The sequence below is a fragment of the Triticum urartu genome, chromosome 5A (assembly GCF_056163025.1).
Source record: "Triticum urartu cultivar PI428250 chromosome 5A, HENAU_Tu73, whole genome shotgun sequence".
Classification (NCBI taxonomy): Eukaryota; Viridiplantae; Streptophyta; class Magnoliopsida; order Poales; family Poaceae; genus Triticum; species Triticum urartu.
Genome location: NC_141877.1, coordinates 98673378 through 98691716, shown reverse-complemented (window position 1 = coordinate 98691716; position 18339 = coordinate 98673378). Strand labels below are relative to the sequence as shown.

General features: G+C 47.3%; 1 protein-coding gene across 1 annotated transcript; it reads right to left on the bottom strand.

Annotated features, from left to right (window-relative positions):
* Window positions 1-2155: 2155 nt before the first annotated feature.
* On the bottom strand, window positions 2156-5158 carry LOC125508034 (protein IMPAIRED IN BABA-INDUCED STERILITY 1). The gene is made up of 5 exons (XM_048672578.2): window positions 4487-5158; window positions 4105-4392; window positions 2772-3995; window positions 2510-2645; window positions 2156-2405 (listed from the first exon to the last, which is right to left on the bottom strand). The coding sequence occupies exons 1-5, from the start codon at window positions 4841-4843 to the stop codon at window positions 2380-2382; spliced, it is 2031 nt and encodes a 676-aa protein (XP_048528535.1). The 5' UTR covers window positions 4844-5158; the 3' UTR covers window positions 2156-2379.
* Between the last annotated feature and the right edge of the window lie 13181 nt (window positions 5159-18339).

Here is an 18339-nt window from a genome sequence, read left to right as displayed (position 1 = left end):
TAGGCCTCGTGACTTCACATCGTCCAGTTCATGAACAGGTGACTAGGTGAGCACATCGTAAATCTTCAATCCCTTTTTAATACTCCTTTATACTTGATGCTACTTTTGCAGTTCCACTCAAGAAAAAAAAATTATGGTCAACCAAATTTGAATGTTAGATTCAGTCTTTGGTTTAGTGCATGACTGTTGATTATACCGAGCAGGAGATGATTTCCACATTGATATCTTATTTATGTGTTTGCAACGATTTTCTCTAGTGAAATAAAATTTGATTAGCACTACCACCCCCCCCAGCCGGTTCGCCCCATCTCCGGTGCCCTCTAGGCCATGGAGGCGCGGAGGATCTCGGCCCCCGTCGGCGGGTGGGACCCCGTTCTCGTTCTTGTTGATTCAGCGTCTTGGTTGGTGTTGTGTGGCGATGGCGATGTCCCTTGGTAGAATAATGTCTCCCACGTTCTATCCACGTCCTGATGGTGTGTCTCGGATCGTCGGAGGGTGTGTGGAGGTTTGTCTCCGTCGGATCTCGCGAGATTCGGTCAGTGCTGGCCTTCGGTGAATCTGTTTGGATCCGGTCTTCATTCGTCTTTTGTTTGGGTGCTTACAGGTTTGATCCTTCTGACCTACGACTTTCTTCATCGGCGATGGTTGCTACTCTGGTGCACTGGTCTTATAGGGCCTTAGCACGATGACTTCTCGACTGTCTACTACAACAAGGTTTGCGCAGCTCCGGTAAGGGAGAGGCGATGATAGCGGCGCGCCTTCGGCTCGCTCCAGTGCTTATAGTCGTCGCTAGGTGGTCTATGTGCATGGTTGTAATTTTTATTGCCTATGTTGTTCTTTCTACTGCCATGATTGAAGATGAATAGATTCGAAGTTTCTCAAAAAAAAGGAAGACCGGGAGCACTACCTCCATTGTGTACAAGAAAAGAAAGGACGCCGATAAGTGCCACACGTGTGGGCGTTAGGGAGTCCGCCCACACATTTTGTGTGGTGTATAAGAGGAACAGCCCACACACCTACGTGTGGGCAAAACAATTAGCGCCCACACGCCTCTTTTTTTCCCTCCCGATCCCTCTCACACGCGTGCGTGTGGGCGAAGTTGATAACGCCCACACGCCCGTATGTCAGGCCTCGTACCTCCTGGTCCCGCACGCCACGCGTGACGGTCACTGCGCGCCCGCAGTTGCCATGGTCCAGACCCTCGTCCATGTTCGTTTAATTGCAGTTGCCATGTCGCTGAACTACGGTTGCCATGTCGGACAACTGCAGTTGCCATGGTTGCTCAACTGCAGTTGCTATGTATGGTCTGATCTAATGTAGTTGTCATGATTTCATAACTTTAGGAGTTGCCACATACTAACACTAGGCAGTTGAGAGAGTTGCCATGTGCTCACAAGCATGCTAGGGCAATTGCCATGTAAAAAGGAAGAGTTGCTATCTGCTTACGTGCACGTTAGAGCAGTTGGCATGTACATGCACGTTAGGGCAGTTGCCATGTACCATGCAAAAACATATGGCAACTCGGTAAAAAAGAGTTGTCATCTGCTTACGTGCACACTAGGCAGTTGCCGTGTACCCTGCAAAACACATGGCAAACTCGGGTAAAAAAAGAAAGTTGCCACCTGCTTATAAAAACACACTAGGGGCAGTTGCCATGTGCAGTGCAAAAACACATGGCAACTAGCAGTTTGGATGTGGGAGAGGAGAAGGGCGTGTGGGCAAGATGCCAAATGCCCACACACTAGCCCTTGTGTGTGCGTGCAAAGTGGCGTGTGGGCGAACTGCTGAACGCCCACACACCAGCCCCTCCTGTGTGGTGAAACGGCCGTGTGGGCGACCGGCTGAACGCCCACACACCAGGCCAGTCCTACATGGCACTAGAAACATGCCAAGATTCGTGTGCTCATAAACGGACGCGGATCCAGACGTGTGGGCGAGATGCAAACGCCCACACGTATGGGCGTTAACATTTCCAAAAAAAAAAGGGAAAACAGAGTCACGTGTTCTGCCTTACCAACAACAGCATTGGAGTGCAGTATTTGCCTCAATTCCCAGGCATCAGCAAGGCGTTTATTCTTCTTCTTTTCATCAAAATATAAAAGGGCATTAGTAAGGCACAACCGGCTGAGCTAGCCATGGAAAAACACAGGAGATGGGAGGTGACAAGAAGTGGACGCTACAGTGCATAGATGCGTTATTGTGATTTGCAGCTCTATACAATCTTGCTATACAGAAGCCTGAACTGAATGCATGGTAACCATTCAGTTTAAACGTAGGAAGTTCGCAGCAAACAGTTCGATTGCTGCAAGAGTCAAGGGGAAAAAAAATTCGAGCCTTCTACACGGGGTCTAGCATGTGTGCCTCTCTCTCGTCTCAGTCTCAGTGCTGCTGCTCCTTCTTGTTTCCTGTCCAGAAGAAGAATGAGGTCAGCAATGGCGGTTTCAGGGGAATTAATTAACCCGCAGGCATGCATTTCATCGTGCGAGGTGTGAGGTGGTTGATCGATCACCTTTGTGGAACCACGTCCGGCGGCGGCCGGCTCGCCGGATCCGCTGCTCGTGGCTCTGCAGGAGCTCGTCGACGTGGCGTGGCTCCGACAGCAACGGCCCTGAGTAGTCCGCCCTCTTCATCTTCCCCTTGTGCTTCTGAAACCAGGAAAAATGGAACAGCTCGTCAGCTCCAGATGATCAAAATAACCATCCGTTTGTATAAGAGTTTTTGGTGTGGATTGCTGTGTGTAGTAGGATGATGAGCGTGTGAGTGTGACTGACCTTGCTGGTCTTGAGCTGCTTGGCGTCCAATGGCTCCCTGGTGGACCTGCTGTTGTAGGCCTCGGATGAGGTGAACGCCTCTGCGACCTGCGCCCACTGCTTGATCATCTCCTGCTTCTCCGCCTCGTATGGACCTGTGGTGGCGCCGGCCGTCGTTCTTGCGCTTGCGGCGTCGCCTCCGTCGGTGATGGTACTTCTTGGTCCCCTGGGAGCGCTCCTCTTGGTCGTCGCCGCGTCCGGCACCCTGGGCTTCTTGGCCCAGGCGAAGCCGGTGGACGCAGCGAGCTGCACGGGGCCGCCAGAGAGAGCGAGGTTGTCGGGGAGCCGCGTCGGCGCCGGCGCCGGCGCGTCCTCCTCCTCCTGGCAGCTGCCGGGCATCTGCCTAGTGCACGGCGGCTCCGGCTGCGGGGCATCGTTGCTAACGGTCTCCGGCTCGGGCCGCAGGCCGCCGTCGGCTTCCAGGGGGAGCGACTCCTCGGCGTGGACATGGCTGTGATGCCTCTGGCTGGTGTCCTGCATGCTCTTGTGCGCCCTCGACAGCCGCTTCGCCGGCGGCGGCGCGTTGTTCCTCCTCCTGGAGTCTTCCCGGAACTTGGCGTCCATCTCCTTGTTTGGCGCGCACTTAGGCAGGCTTGACGGCTCGCATGCGTACGGCTCCGTGGAGAAGTAGTCGGAGGCGAGGGCGGTGGAGGCTGTGCCGCGGGCCGCGGGCTCGACTGAGAGGAGGGCGCCGAGGAGGCGGAAGGCGGCGTCGGGCATGGCGGAGCCGAAGGTCTCCGCGAGGCGGCTCTCGTAGGGGGCCTGCGGGCGGAAGACGGAGGCGTTGGACGTCATCCCGGCGCGGCGCCAGTAGGCGTCGGGCGGCGAGCCGCAGAGCTTGAAGATCTTGTGGATCTGCTCGACCTCGGTGCGGCCCTGGAGGACGGGGCGGCGCGCGTGCAGCTCGGCGAAGACGCAGCCGGCGCTCCAGAGGTCGACGGAGGGGTCGTAGGCGGTGGCGCCCAGGAGGAGCTCCGGCGGGCGGTACCAGAGCGTGACGACGCGGCTGGTGAGCGGCTGCTGCGTCGGCGAGGTGGAGAACACGTTGGCGAGGCCGAAGTCGGCGACCTTGAGCACGCCGTCGCTGCTCACCAGCAGGTTGGCGCACTTGATGTCCCGGTGCATCACCCCGCGCGCGTGGCAGTGCTCCAGCCCCGCCAGCAGCTGCCGCATGTAGCACTTGATCTACCGCCAGCATCCAAATTTATCAATCGAATCAGTCAGCCAGTGTGATGGATGATTGATGATGATAAGTTTGATAACAAGGCAATGCAATGTAGGAGTATGTGCGTACCTGGGGCTCGGAGAAGGAGAGGTCGGGGGAGGAGGCGAGTCCGGCGAGGTCGTGCTCCATGTACTCGAAGACGAGGTAGATGCAGGCGGAGGAGCGGGAGGTGATGAGGCCATGGAGGCCGATCACGTTGGGGTGGCCCTGCAGCCGGCGGAGGACGATGATCTCCCGCGCCATGAAGCGCACGCTCTCCGGCTCCACGCTGTCGAACCGCACCTTCTTGAGCGCCACCAGGCGGCCCGTCTCGAGGCTCCGCGCGCGGAACACGCTGCTGTACGTGCCCTGCCCGATCTGCACCCACCACCAACAACAATCCGCCATTGATGAGCTTTCTTTCTTTCTTTCTTTCTAATTGCCGCGAGAGGAGCTAGGAGCGGGCGCTTGCCTTCTCGAGCTTCTCGAAGTTCTCGGCCTTGAGGGGGACCCAGCCCTGCACGGCCTCGGCGGCCACGGCGCTGAGCCACGCCGGCCACCCGGCCGCCGCCTGCTCGGACTCGATGTAGCGGTGCAGGTTCCCCGGTCGCGCCGTGCCACCGACGGCGTTGCCGCGCGCGCCCTTGTCCTCGTCACCCTCCCCATCCCCGCCAAGATCAAGCGCCTCCAGCCGCACAGGCCTGCTCCATATCGTCGCGGACGCCGACGCGGACGCGCTCCCGGACACCACCTCGTACCCCGACGCCGCCGACGACACCTCGTACCCCGGCGACCCTAGCGACGCCCCCTTGGACACGGCGCACCCCATGGCTCCGTGCCGTCGACCAAGAAAGAAAACCAAGAAACAAAGAGGTGAGGGGAGGAGCAGGAACCAACCAGGGGGAGGAGCAAGAAACAGGGGAGGGCTCCTCTGCTTTGGCTCCCCCCACCTTCTTCTTCCTCCTCCTCCTCCTCCTGCCCTGTCTCCTCTGCCTCCTCTCGACAGGGCACGAGCAATGCAAATGCGCAAATCCAAAGCGGCTATCCTCCTCCTCCTAAAGATAGAAAGGAAATCTAGATTAGCACCACCAGGGCCAGCCTTGCTGCAGCTGCCTTTAATTGGGCAGACTTTCTCCTCTTCTTCCTCCTCTTCCTCCTCGGTCTGTCTGTCCCCCCTTTTGCTTTAATTCCTTGCGCTGGCCTCGAGCCAGGAGAAGATAAAAATGGGGAGGGACATGGAGAGGGAGAAATTGCACTTCTGGTGATTGTGTTTTCTTTCTTTTCTATCACACCATGCTAAAGATAGCCAAAAGCTTGTCTCCCTCCCTGGTTAAGTGCAACCACCTCTCTTATATTCTCAGGGAAGTAAGAACAGGTGCAACTGATCCAGAAACAAGCCTGGTGTCTTACATACATGTATATTTTTCTCTGTTTTTCTCTTCACATAAAAATGTGCCTCCATTATTATTTGGTTGTAAGGTTACTGTGGGAAGTCAAAGAATTGATGTGCATGCAAGTATAGGAACGTGGTGTCCGGGTTTTGGGCGGGAAATGTTCATGTGATTGCATTATGTCGCTAGGGAAGTGTAGGTGGCGATGCATGCGTGTACTAGCCGTTTGTATTTAAACCCTACGCTGGCCTACCCGGTTTTCTCCCGGTCTCCACTTTCTTGCACCGTGCGCTCAAAATTGAATCATCGTGGCTAAAGGATTTAATTAGCACCCTACGACCTGTTATGTGGTGATGGCGTACGCTGATGCTAGGTTAATTACTAACAACAATGATTAGTTAAGTAGTGCTGGTTTGTATGGGAGAAACATGGTGGCACCATTCCATGTGATCACCATCTGTTAATCAACCATAAAGAATTAGAAAGTGATGGTTCAGCACTTTGGCTGGTCTTATTTTTTTTCTCTTTCCCTTTTTGGTCTGTGTATGTGCTCACAATGTTGCTGCCCCACCATTTTCATGGGACTTGGAAGGTGGCGTGTTAGCTCGGGGGTGCTTGACTATTGCGCCTATGGACATTGTAGCAGGTAAGAAGATTTATGACAAGAATCGTCCGAGGAACAGTTGAGTTCTGATCCAATTTTGTTGGTGGAATTTGTTGTTTTGATGACCATCAAATCTGCGGCACTCCTTTATATTCTCTTTAATCATGAACTAGAACAATGCTCGTGCGTTGCTGGGATATAAATATTCTAGCACGTTAGTTTGTGATTTATCTGTCAATAATAATGCGATTGTGTAAATAAATATTCATCAAATTCTACACGTGAATTATCTTATATTTTGATTAGAAGTTTGGTAAGTAAAGTAAAATTAAGTTGGTTCAGAAGGTAAGTAAATTAAGGTAATTGATTATCATATACATGACTGTTGGATGAAGGGGTAGTGAAAAAAAGGTGAAATAAAAACCTTACGTTCCTTTTAAGTAGTAGAGGTGCATGGTTTGAATTTTTCTTTGAAATTTACCTTGAATGTAATATTAACTATGCGTACACACAGATCATAATTTGTTAATGTAGATGTCGAGCGGGCTCAACTCAACTAAAAGAGATGCGTTAGTTAGCAAGCCAACGAGCTCAAAATCCCAATTCGGCTCAGCTTGGTAAATACTCGCTATTCTTTTTTAGGTGAACAGTAGGATTGCGATGCATGATTTTTTTCTTTAAATATCTGTGCAACGGATAGAAAGTGAAAGAGAACCTAGCTATAGCAAGATAGCTAAAAGGGTTAGCTCCTTGGACCATCTATGGTTGAGTTTGTAGCTGGTGAAATGTTTTGTGTTGTGCTTATAAGTCCCATTTGATCAATTAAATGTAGAGGAAGATGTGGAGCAGCAAGCAGAGCCGGTGAGTGGAGTTACTATAGATGCATGTTCCCTATCTTCAAGCAACTCTAGCAGATTCTCCAAATCGCAGCCACTAGAACTGTTTTGAAGCACCTTCCATAGTTTTAGAGTTTGGAGAGCCAATGTGCAAACTTTAGGTTCTCTAAAAACACTAGTACAATTAAGGTCTATGCACATAGTTTGAACCCCTTATTGCACACCGATTCCAGGAATCGTGTGCTCAAGTTGATTGGTGATTGGGGGTACCATCACACACCATAAGAAAACAAAACTGCCGTGCACGCGATGTTTCGTGGCCGATATGCGCCCGACGCTTGAATCAAGCGAGGTAGAAATACCGGCCAAATCCATCTCATTGTGGCCGCAACTTGTCGGTCGTAAGTCGGGCGCAGCTTTGTCGTTCACATAGCAGCGTTTTAAGAAAATCGCGTTCTATGGGAAGGATGTTTTCAAATGGCCGGCGGAAGAGAATGGTGTACGATTCCAGGAAGGATTGCACACGTAGGAAAAACCAAAACCGTTTGGGATGAGCGATCTTTTCGAGAAAATTACCTTATTAGTAATCGTGTCTGATGGTGTTATCACTCCCAAACGGTTTTTCAGGGTGAACTGTGTGTAATGTGTCCGGTATTCACACACGATTATGGATGCACAAATGTGTGCGATGAAGTTTTCTATTGCACTCAAGCACTTTAAAAGAAGCGTGTGCATTGTTCAGAGGCTCACGAGTCTTTTTGTTAGGAAAACCATGTGCAATGTTATGTCCGAGCATTTATTTTTATATAATTTAATTATTTGAATAGCTAATTCACAGGAAATTACATGCCAATTTGAATGTAGACATAGCTGAACATCTTTCATATAATCAAACATACAATCAACATATCTTCAAGAACTACAAGCATTAAAAGAAATACATCATCACCAATTTGACATCAAACATTTGGCAGCAACAACTTTACAGATGCTAGCAAGAGAGTGGAAAGACATTTGGGTTGTTGTTGAAGGTGCTGCACTCCTTCATGTGGAAGGCTTTAAGAACCTTACTCCGATCCCTTGTGATGACTGCCCGCCCATCTTTCCCCATCTTGACGAAGATATCGAGTTCATCATGGTAGTCTTAGTGAAATACTTTATTATCCTTGCCTTGTTTGGAATCATGTAGTTTGAGAGGTAATCCTCAGTGAACTGCTTTGGAAACTATTGAAAACAAAAATATTCTATATTATCGTGTAAATATACATTTTGATTGGAAAAAAATAATGAAAACTACATATATAGTTCTCACGATCCTGAAATTAATTATTGTCTTGAATAATGCACAAAGAAAGAGTTTGATTTTGCTCAGCCGTCTGTTTATTCCAATAATTTTATTTAGTTTCTTCACTTGACCCAGTTTCAGAAATATCTCATTGCCCCATACTCAAAAGGGTCGAAGTGTGGATCTGTACCTACTATCTAGGATAGTACGGTGACCTTCAACTTAGCCAAAACGGGCTCGATGGCGTAGTTGACCTTGCCGATGGCCTCAATGGAGGAGTGGCTTGAGCTGTTGTAGCCGGCCCATGCCTTCAAGAAAGCCGCAACCCTCTCCACAAGTGTGCTACGGAAGAAATTGAACTTGGAGGGCACCCAGTCCAAATGTTCACTAACACGCTCCAAGATGTCCTCATCGACGAGCTCGATGTCATAGCCAGCCCTAACAAGATGTAAATATGCAAGACCATGCCTATTGTGCACTTTTGACCGCTCTAAGTATTCCTCGCACGCGGTGACCTCAGTGGAAAGGTCAGGATCTTTGGGTCCACGCGCATGGAGGCGACCATGGCCACATCCCCGAGTGCAGCCATGATTTTCCTCTTCACGGCCATATGCTGCTTGATCTCCCCAAGGCAGTGATGATTGATACATCTTCAACGTATCTATAATTTTTGATTGGTCCATGCTATTATATTATCAATCTTGGATGTTTATATACATTTACTAGCAATTTCATATCATTTTTTGGGACTAACCTATTAACTTAGTGCCTAGTATCAGTTGATGTTTTCTTGCTTGTTTTTTACTTTGCAGAACATCAATACCAAACAAAGTCCAAATGCCACGAAACCTTTTGAAGATTTTTTTTCTGGCAGGAAGAGACCCTAGAAACTTCTGGAGGTCACGAGAAGAGGCTCATGGGGCCCACTAGGCACTAGGGCGTGATAGGGGCCTTTGGCGCACCCTGGTGGGTAGTGGGGCCCATGGGTACCATCTTGACCTACATCTGCCTCTATAAATACTCTGAAATCCCAAACACCCTAGAGGAGTCGACGAAACACTTTTTCCGCCGCTGCAAGTTCCAGAACCACGAGATCAAATCTAGAGGCCTTTTCCGGCACTCTGCCGACGATCACAAAGGGGTTCTTCATCATCCTTGCCACCCTTCCGATGATGCGTGAGTAGTTTACCACAGACCTACGGGTCCGTAGTTAGTAGCTAGATGGCTTCCTCTCTCTTTTTGATCTTCAATACAATATTCTCCTTCATGTTCTTGGAGATCTATTTGATGTAATGACTTTTTGCGGTGTGTTTGTTGGGATCTGATGAATTGTGAGTTTATGATCAGATCCATCCATGAATATTATTTGAGTTTTCTATGAACTCTTTTATGCAAGATTGTTATAGCCTCGTATTTCTTCTCCAAATTATTGGTTTGGTTTGGCCAACTGGATTGATTTCTCTTGCCATGAGAAGAGGTGCTTTGTGATGGGTTTGATCTTGCGGTGCTCAATCTCAGTGACACAAAGAGACATGACACACATGTATCGTTGCTATTAAGGGTAACAAGACGGGGTTTAGTCATACGTGAGTTTATCTTGTCTAGATCATGTCATCTTGCCTAATGCATTACTCCATTTTTCCATGAACTTAATACCACTAGATGTGCTACTTCTTGAGTTTGCGTTAGTTTTTCCCTTGAGGAGGAAAGAGTGATGCAGCAAAGTAGTGATAAGCATTTCCCTCAATTTGAGAACCAAGGTATCAATCCAGTAGGAGAAAACGCACAAGTCACCGAATACCTGCACAAGCAAACAACAACTTGCACCCAACGCGATAAATGGGTTGTCAATCCCTTCACGATTACTTGAAAAAGTGAGATATGATAGAGATAGATAATGAAGGAAATATTCCCTAGAGGCAATAATAAATTTGTTATTTATATTTCCTTATATCATGATAAATGTTTATTATTCATGCTAGAATTGTATTAACCAGAAACTTAGTACATGTGTGAATACATAGACAAACTGAGTGTCACTAGTATGCCTCTACTTGACTAGCTCGTTAATCAAAGATGGTTAAGTTTCCTAGCCATGGAAAAAGAGTTGTCATTTGATAAACGGGATCACATCATTAGAGAATGATGTGATTGACTTGACCCATCCTTTAGCTTAGCACTTTGATCGTTTAGTTTACTGCTATTGCTTTCTCCATAACTTATACATGTTCCTATGACTATGAGATTATGCAACTCCCAAATACCGGAGGAACACTTAGTGTGCTATAAAACGTCACAACATAACTAGGTGACTATAAAGATGCTCTACAGGTGTCTCCGATGGTGTTTGTTGAGTTGGCATTGATCGAGATTAGGATTTGTCACTCCGTGTATCGGAGAGGTATCTCTGGGCCCTCTCGGTAATGCACATCACTATAAGCCTTGCAAGCAATGTGACTAATGAGTTAGTTATGGGATGTTGCATTACAGAACGAGTAAAGAGACTTGCCGGTAACGATATTGAACTAGGTATTGAGATAGCAACAATCAAATCTCGGGCAAGTAACATACCGATGACAAAGGGAACAACGTATGTTGTTATGCGGTTTGACTGATAAAGATCTTCGTAGAATATGTAGGAACCAATATGAGCATCCAGGTTCCGCTATTGGTTATTGACCAGATATGAGTCTCAATCATGTCTACATAGTTCTCGAACCCGTAGGGTACGCACGCTTAACGTTCGGTGATGATCAGTATTATGAGTTTATGTGTTTTGATGTACTAAAGGTAGTTCGGAGTCCCGGATATGATCACATACATGACGAGGAGTCTCGGAATGGTCGAGACACAAAGATCAATATATTGGAAGGCTATGTTTGGACATCAAAATGTTTCCGGGTGAGTTCTGGCATTTACCGGAGTATCGGGGGGTTACCGGAACCCCCCGGGGAGTATACGGGCCTTAATGGGCCTTAGTGGGAGAGAAGAGAAGGCAGCCTAGGTGCCCCCCCCCCAAGCCCAATCCGAATTGGGTGGGGGGCCGGCCCCCCTTTCCTTTCTCCTTCCCCCTCTTCCTTCTATTCCTAGTGGGACTAGGAAAGGGGGGAGTCCTACTCCTACTAGGAGGAGGACTCCTCCCCCTTGGCGCGCCTAGAGAGGGCCGGCCGGCCTCCCCCTCCCTCCTTTATATACGTGGGGAGGGGGCACCCTAGAACATACAAGTTGATTGTTTAGCCATGTGCGGTGCCCCCTTCCACAGATTTCCACCTCGGTCATATCGTTGTAGAGCTTACGCGAAGCCCTGCGTCGGTAACTTCATCATCACCGTCATCACGCCATCATGCTGACGAAGCTCTCCCTCGACACTCAGCTGGATCTAGAGTTCGTGGGACATCGCCGATCTGAACGTGTGCAGATCGCGTATGTGCCGTACCTTCGGTGCTAGGATTGGTCGGATCGTGAAGACGTACAACTACATCAACCGCATTGTCATAACGCTTCCGCTTACGATCTACAAGGGTACGTGGACAACACTCTCCCCTCTCGTTGCTATGCATCACCTAGATGGATTTTGCGTGTGCGTAGGATTTTTTTTGAAATTACTGCATTCCCCAACAGATAAATGGTAAAGTAAATATTTTTGGTATTTTGTGTTAATAGATCAGAAAGTAAAAGATTGCAAAATAGTAGATCATAAACTTATATGATGGAAAATAGAACTTGTATGATGGAAAATAGACCCGGGGGCCATAGGTTTCACTAGAGGCTTCTCTCATGATAGAAAATAATACGGTGGGTGAACAAATTACTGCCGAGCAATTGATAGAAAAGCGCAAAGTTTTGGCGATATCTAAGGCAATGATCATGAATATAGCCATCACGTCCTTGTCAAGTAGATCGAAACGATTCTATGCTACCTCTTGAGCACTGCGTTGGTTTTCCCCGAAGAGGAAGGGATGATGCAGCAAAGTAGCGTAAGTATTTCCCTCAGTTTTTGAGAACCAAGGTATCAATCCAGTAGGAGGCTACACGCAAGTCCCTCGTACCTGCACAAAACAAATAAATCCTTGCAACCAACACAAATAGGGGTTGTCAATCCCTATAGGGCCACTTACGAGAGTGAGATCTGATAGATATGATAAAGATAATATTTTTGGTATTTTTGTGATAAAGATTCAAAGTAAAATAAAGGCAAAGTAAATAGCAAAGTAGTAGGAGATCAATATGATAAAGATAGACCCGGGGGCCATAGGTTTCACTAGTGGCTTCTCTCGAGACCATAAGTATTCTACGATGGGTGAACAAATTACTATTGAGAAATTGACAGAATTGATCATAGTTATGAGAATATCTAGGCATGATCATGTATATAGGCATCACGTGCGAGACAAGTAGACCGACTCCTGCCTGCATCTACTACTATTACTCCACTCATCGACCGCTATCCAGCATGCATCTAGAGTATTAAGTTAAAAACAGAGTAACACCTTAAGCAAGATGACATGATGTAGAGGGATAGACTCATGCAATATGAAGAAAACCCCATCTTGTTATCCTCGATGGCAACAATACAATACGTGCCTTGCTGCCCTTACTGTCATCAGGAAAGGACACCGCAAGATTGAACCCAAAGCTAAGCACTTCTCCCATTGCAAGAAAGATCAATCTAGTAGGCCAAACCAAACTGATAATTTGAAGAGACTTGCAAAGATAACCAATCATACATAAAATAATTCAGAGAAGATTCAAATATTATTCATAGATAGACTTGATCATAAACCCACAATTCACCGGTCTCAACAAACACACCACAAAAAGAAGATTACATCGAATAGATCTCCACAAGAGAGGGGGAGAACATTGTATTGAGATCCAAAAAGAGAGAAGAAGCCATCTAGCTACTAACTATGGACCTGTAGGTCTCAAGTAAACTACTCACACTTCATCGGAGAGGTATGGTGTTGATGTAGAAGCCCTCCGTGATCGATGCCCCCTCCGGTAGAGCTCCGGAACAGGCCCCAAGATGGGATCTCGTGGATACAGAAAGTTACGGCGGTGGAATTAGGGTTTTGGCTTCGTATCTGATCGTTTGGGGGTACGTGGATATATATAGGAGGAAGAAGTACGTCGGTGGAGCAACAGGGGCCCATGAGGGTGGGGGCGCGCCTGGTATGGTAGGGCGCGCCCCCTACCTCGTGGCCTCCTATTACGTGCCTTGGCATAGGGTCCAAGTCTCCCGGGTCTTATCTGTTGAGAAAATCACGTTCCCGAAGGTTTCATTCCGTTTGGACTCCGTTTGATATTCCTTTTCTTCGAAACCCTAAAACAGGCAAAAAACAACAATTCTGGGCTGGGCCTCCGGTTAATAGGTTAGTCCCAAAAATAATATAAAAGTGGATAATAAAGCCCAATAATGTCCAAAACAGTAGATAATATAGCATGGAGCAATCAAAAATTATAGATATGTTGGAGACATATCATTCTACATCTACTACTATTACTCCACACATCGACCGCTATCCAGCATGCATAAAGAACGGAGTAACGCATTAAGCAAGATGACATGATGTAGAGGAATTAACTCAAGCAATATGATGAAAACCCCATCTTTTTATCCTTGATGGCAACAATACAATACGTGCCTTGCTGCCCCTACTGTCACTTGGAAAGGACACCGCAGGATTGAACCCAAAGCTAAGCACTTCTCCCATTGCAAGAAAAACCAATATAGTTGGCCAAACCAAATCGATAGTTCGAAGAGAATTACAAAGATATTAAATCATGCATATAAGAATTCAAAGGCGATTCAAATAATATTCATAGATAAGCTGATCATTATTCCACAATTCATCGGATCTCGGCAAACAAACCACAAAAAAAGTATTACATCGAATAGATCTCCAAGAACGTCGAGGAGAACATGGTATTGAGAATAAAAGAGAGAGAGAAGAAGCTATATAGCTACTAGCTATGGACCCATAGGTCTAAAATAAAGTACTCACACTTCATCGGAAGGGCAATAGAGTTGATGTAGAAGCCCTCCGTGATCGAATCGCCCTCCGGCAGGACACCGGAAAAGGTCCCTAGATGGGATCTCATGGGTAAAGAAGATTGCGGCGGTGGAAAAGTGTTTTTGTGGCTTGTTCCAGTGCTTTGGGGATATAAGAGTATATATAGGCGAAAGAATTAGGCCAGGAGGTGCACGAGGGGCCCACAAGGGTGGGGGCACGCCCTACCCCCTGGGCGCGCCCTCCGTCCTTGTGGCCGCCTCGTGGCTCCTCCGACTTCATCTCCAAGTCTCCTGGTCTAAGAAAAATCATCGCGAAGGTTTTATTCCGTCTGGAGTCCATTTGGTATTCCTTTTCTGCGAAACTCAAAAACAGGGGAAAAACAGGAACTGACACTGGGTTCTAGGTTAATAGGTTAGTCCCAAAAATAATATAAAATAGCATATTAATGCATATAAAACATCCAAAGCAGATAACATAATAGCATGGAACAATAAAAAATTATAGATACGTTGGAGACGTATCAAGCATCCCCAAGCTTAATTCCTGCTCGTCCTCGAGTAGGTAAATGATAAAAACAATTTTTTTGATGTGGAATGCTACCTAACATATTTATCCATGTAATATTTCTTTATTGTGGCATGAATGTTCAGATCCGTATGATTCAAAACAAAAGTTTAATATTGACATAAAAACAATAATACTTCAAGCATACTAACAAGGCAATTATGTCTTCTCAAAATAACATGGCCAAAGAAAGCTTATCCATACAAAATCATATAGTCTGGCTATGCTCCATCTTCATCACACAAAATATTTAAATCATGCACAACCCCGATGACAAGCCAAGCAATTGTTTCATATTCTTGATGTTCTCAAAAATTTTCAACTTTCACGCAATACATGAGCGTGAGCCATGGATATAACACTATAGGTGGAATAGAAGGCGGTTGTGGAGAAGACAAAAAGAAGGAGATAGTCTCACATCAACTAGGTGTAACAACGAGCTATGGAGATGCCCATCAATAGATATCAATGTGAGTGAGTAGGGATTTCCATGCAACGATGTACTAGAGCTATAAGTTTTTGAAAGCTCAACAAGAAACTACGTGAGTGTGCATCCAACTCGATTGCTCACAAAGACCTAGGGCAATTTGAGGAAGCCCATCATTGGAATATACAATCCAAGTTCTATAATGAAAAATTCCCACTAGTATATGAAAGTGAAAATATAGGAGACTCTCTATCATGAAGATCATGGTGCTACCTTGAAGCACAAGTGTGGTAAAAGGATAGTAACATTGCCCCTTCTCTCTTTTCTCTCATTTTTTATTTGGTCCTTCTCTCATTTTTTTGGCCTCTTTTTTTCGTCTGGAGTCTCATCCCGACTTGTGGGGGAATCATAGTCTCCATCATCCTTTCCTCACATGGGACAATGCTCTAATAATGAAGATCATCACACTTTTATTTACTTACAACTCAAGAATTACAACTCGATACTTAGAACAAAATATGACTCCATATGAATTCCTCCGGCGGTGTACCGGGATGTGCAATGAGTCAATGACATGTATGAAAGAATTATGAATGGTAGCTTTGCCACAAATATGATGTCAACTACATGATCATGCAAAGCAATATGACAATGATGGAGCGTGTCATAATAAATGGAACGATGGAAAGTTGCATGGCAATATATCTCAGAATGGCTATGGAAATGCCATAATAGGTAGGTATGGTGGATGTTTTGAGGAAGGTATATGGTGGGTTTATGGTACTAGCAAAAGTTGCACGGTACTGGAGAGGCTAGCAATGGTGGAAGGGTGATTGTGCGTATAATCCATGGACTCAACATTAGTCATAAATAACTCACATACTTATTGCAAAAATATATTAGTTATCGAAACGAAGTACTATGCGCATGCTCCTAGGGGGGTAGATTGGTAGGAAAAGACCATCGCTCGTCCCTGACCGCCACTCATAAGGAAGACAATCAATAAATAAAGCATGCTCCGACTTCATCACATAACGGTTCACCATACATGCATGCTACGGGAATAAAAAAATTTAACACAGGTATTCCTCAAATTCACAATTACTTATTAGCATGTCTCTAATATCACCATCTTCATATCTCAAAACAATCATAAGGAATCAAACTTCTCATAGTATTCAATGCACTTTATATGAAAGTTTTTATTATATCCCTCTTGGATGTCTATCATATTAGGACTAAATTTATAACCAAAGAAAATTACCATGCTATTTAAAGACTCTCAAAATAATATAAGTGAAGCATGAGAGTTCATCAATTTCTATAAAATAAAACAACCGCCGTGCTCTAGAAACATATAAGTGATGCAGTAGAGCAAAATTGCCCAGCTCAAAAGATATAAGTGAAGCACACTACAAAAAAAAGACACATCCGTGACATTTTGGGCCGAACGAAATTTTTTTGTCATACAAATGACACTTCTATGACGATAATTGTGACAAAATCCGGTATCATCATAGATGTGGTGGGCTCCTACTTCTATGAAAAAAAATCATGACAGAAAATGGGCTTTTCGTCCTGGGCGCGCCGGAGACGCAGCTGCATGACATTCTTTGGGCCGTCCATGACGGAAAAAACCATGGTAGAAGCGAGGGGGAGGAAAATTTCGGGGAGTTCCCGGTTATGATGGGAGGTCGGGGGACGAGCGATGCACGTTTCTCTCGTACACGTACGCGCGTGTGTGCGAGGCATTGGCTCTAACTGAACCCGAGCGAGGCGTTGGGCTCTAACTGAACCCGAGCGATTGCACCGCAGGCTACGCGTTACTGAACTCGAGTGATCGATCGATGGATGTTAACTGAACCCGATCGAGCGATTCCTTCACTACTGCTGCTAACTGAAGCCGATCGATGCTACCTCTGCAATGAACAGTGAGCATTGCGGGGGGGGGGGGGGGGGGGGGGGGTGGATGAACAGTGAGCGGTGGCGTTGCCTCTGGATGAACAGGACCCCGTGGTGTGGTGGAGGGCTGGATGAATAGTAGACGGTGGAGGGGTGGTTGAACAGGACCCCGTGGTGTGGAGGGCTGGATGAACAGTACACGGTGGAGGGGTGCCCGTGGAGGGGTGGTTGAACAGGACCCCGTGGTGTGGAGGGCTGGATGAACAGTAGATGGTGGAGGGGTGGTTGAACAGTAGCCGGTGGAGTAGCGCGCGGTGGAGGCTGGAGGAACAGGAGATCGTGGAGGCTGGAGGAGGTCGACGGTGGAGATGAACAGTATCGTGTGGAGTCTCGTTTTGCGGTACGCCACACCCCTCCCGATGAACAGGACCCCCATTTCGACCGTAGCGCTCCAACACAAGTACGTTTCCTCCGTTTTGCGGTACGCCACACCACTCCCGATCAACAGGACCCCCATTTCGACCGTAGGATGTCCGTTTCCCCCGTTTTGCGGTATGCCACACCCCTCCCGATCAACAGGATCCCCGTTTCGGCCGTAGGAGGTCTGTTTCCTCCGTTTTGTGGTACGCCACACCCCTCCTGATGAAAAGGATCCTATTTCGAACGTGGCCGGTGGAACACAAGGCCGTTTCCTCCGTTCTGCGGTACGCCAGGCCTCGTTTCCATCGCTTGTTCCGTCCAAGCCCTCCCGATGAACACGACGCATTCCGTTGCCTCCCCGTGAACACAACGCATTCCGTTGCCTCCCCATGAACACGACGCATTCCGTTGCCTCCCCATGAACACGACGATGACGTTGTTTCTCCGTTCCGACCCAGCCATGTACACGAGCCCTCGCCGTACGTATGCGCGAGTAGGCGTTCGAGACCCCACCCATATGTATACATACGTGGCCGTATCTTCTTTCTTGCACCCTGACCGCTGTACGTATGTGTACATGCTACGTGCACTCCTCTACTACGACACGTGCGCGCCTCTACATCGACCAGTATATATGTACATACACGTTCATGACCAGAATGACAACGATACGTACGCTTCGACCAGGTGGGTCCCGACTGTCAGGCACTTCCTTGCGTGCGAAGATGTAGCTGGTGGGTCCCAGCAGTCAGGGGGGCGAATCGTTTTGTTTTTTTTGCTCAGATGCACTTCCTTGCGTGCAAAGGTGTAGCTGGTGGGTCCCAGCAGTCAGGGGGAAAACATTTTTTTCACGAAATACGGTGGCCCGTCCAGTGGGTCCCT

What these genes read in the sequence shown, in the direction of transcription:
- LOC125508034 (XM_048672578.2), bottom strand. Translation starts at nt 4,843, where the DNA reads ATGGGGTGCGCCGTGTCCAAGGGGGCGTCGCTAGGGTCGCCGGGGTAC. An exon ending in ACTTCGAGAAGCTCGAGAAG is followed by an intron (nt 4,393 to 4,486) that starts GCAAGCGCCCGC and finishes TGGTGGGTGCAG; the next exon opens with ATCGGGCAGGGCACGTACAG. An exon ending in TCTCCTTCTCCGAGCCCCAG is followed by an intron (nt 3,996 to 4,104) that starts GTACGCACATAC and finishes TGCTGGCGGTAG; the next exon opens with ATCAAGTGCTACATGCGGCA.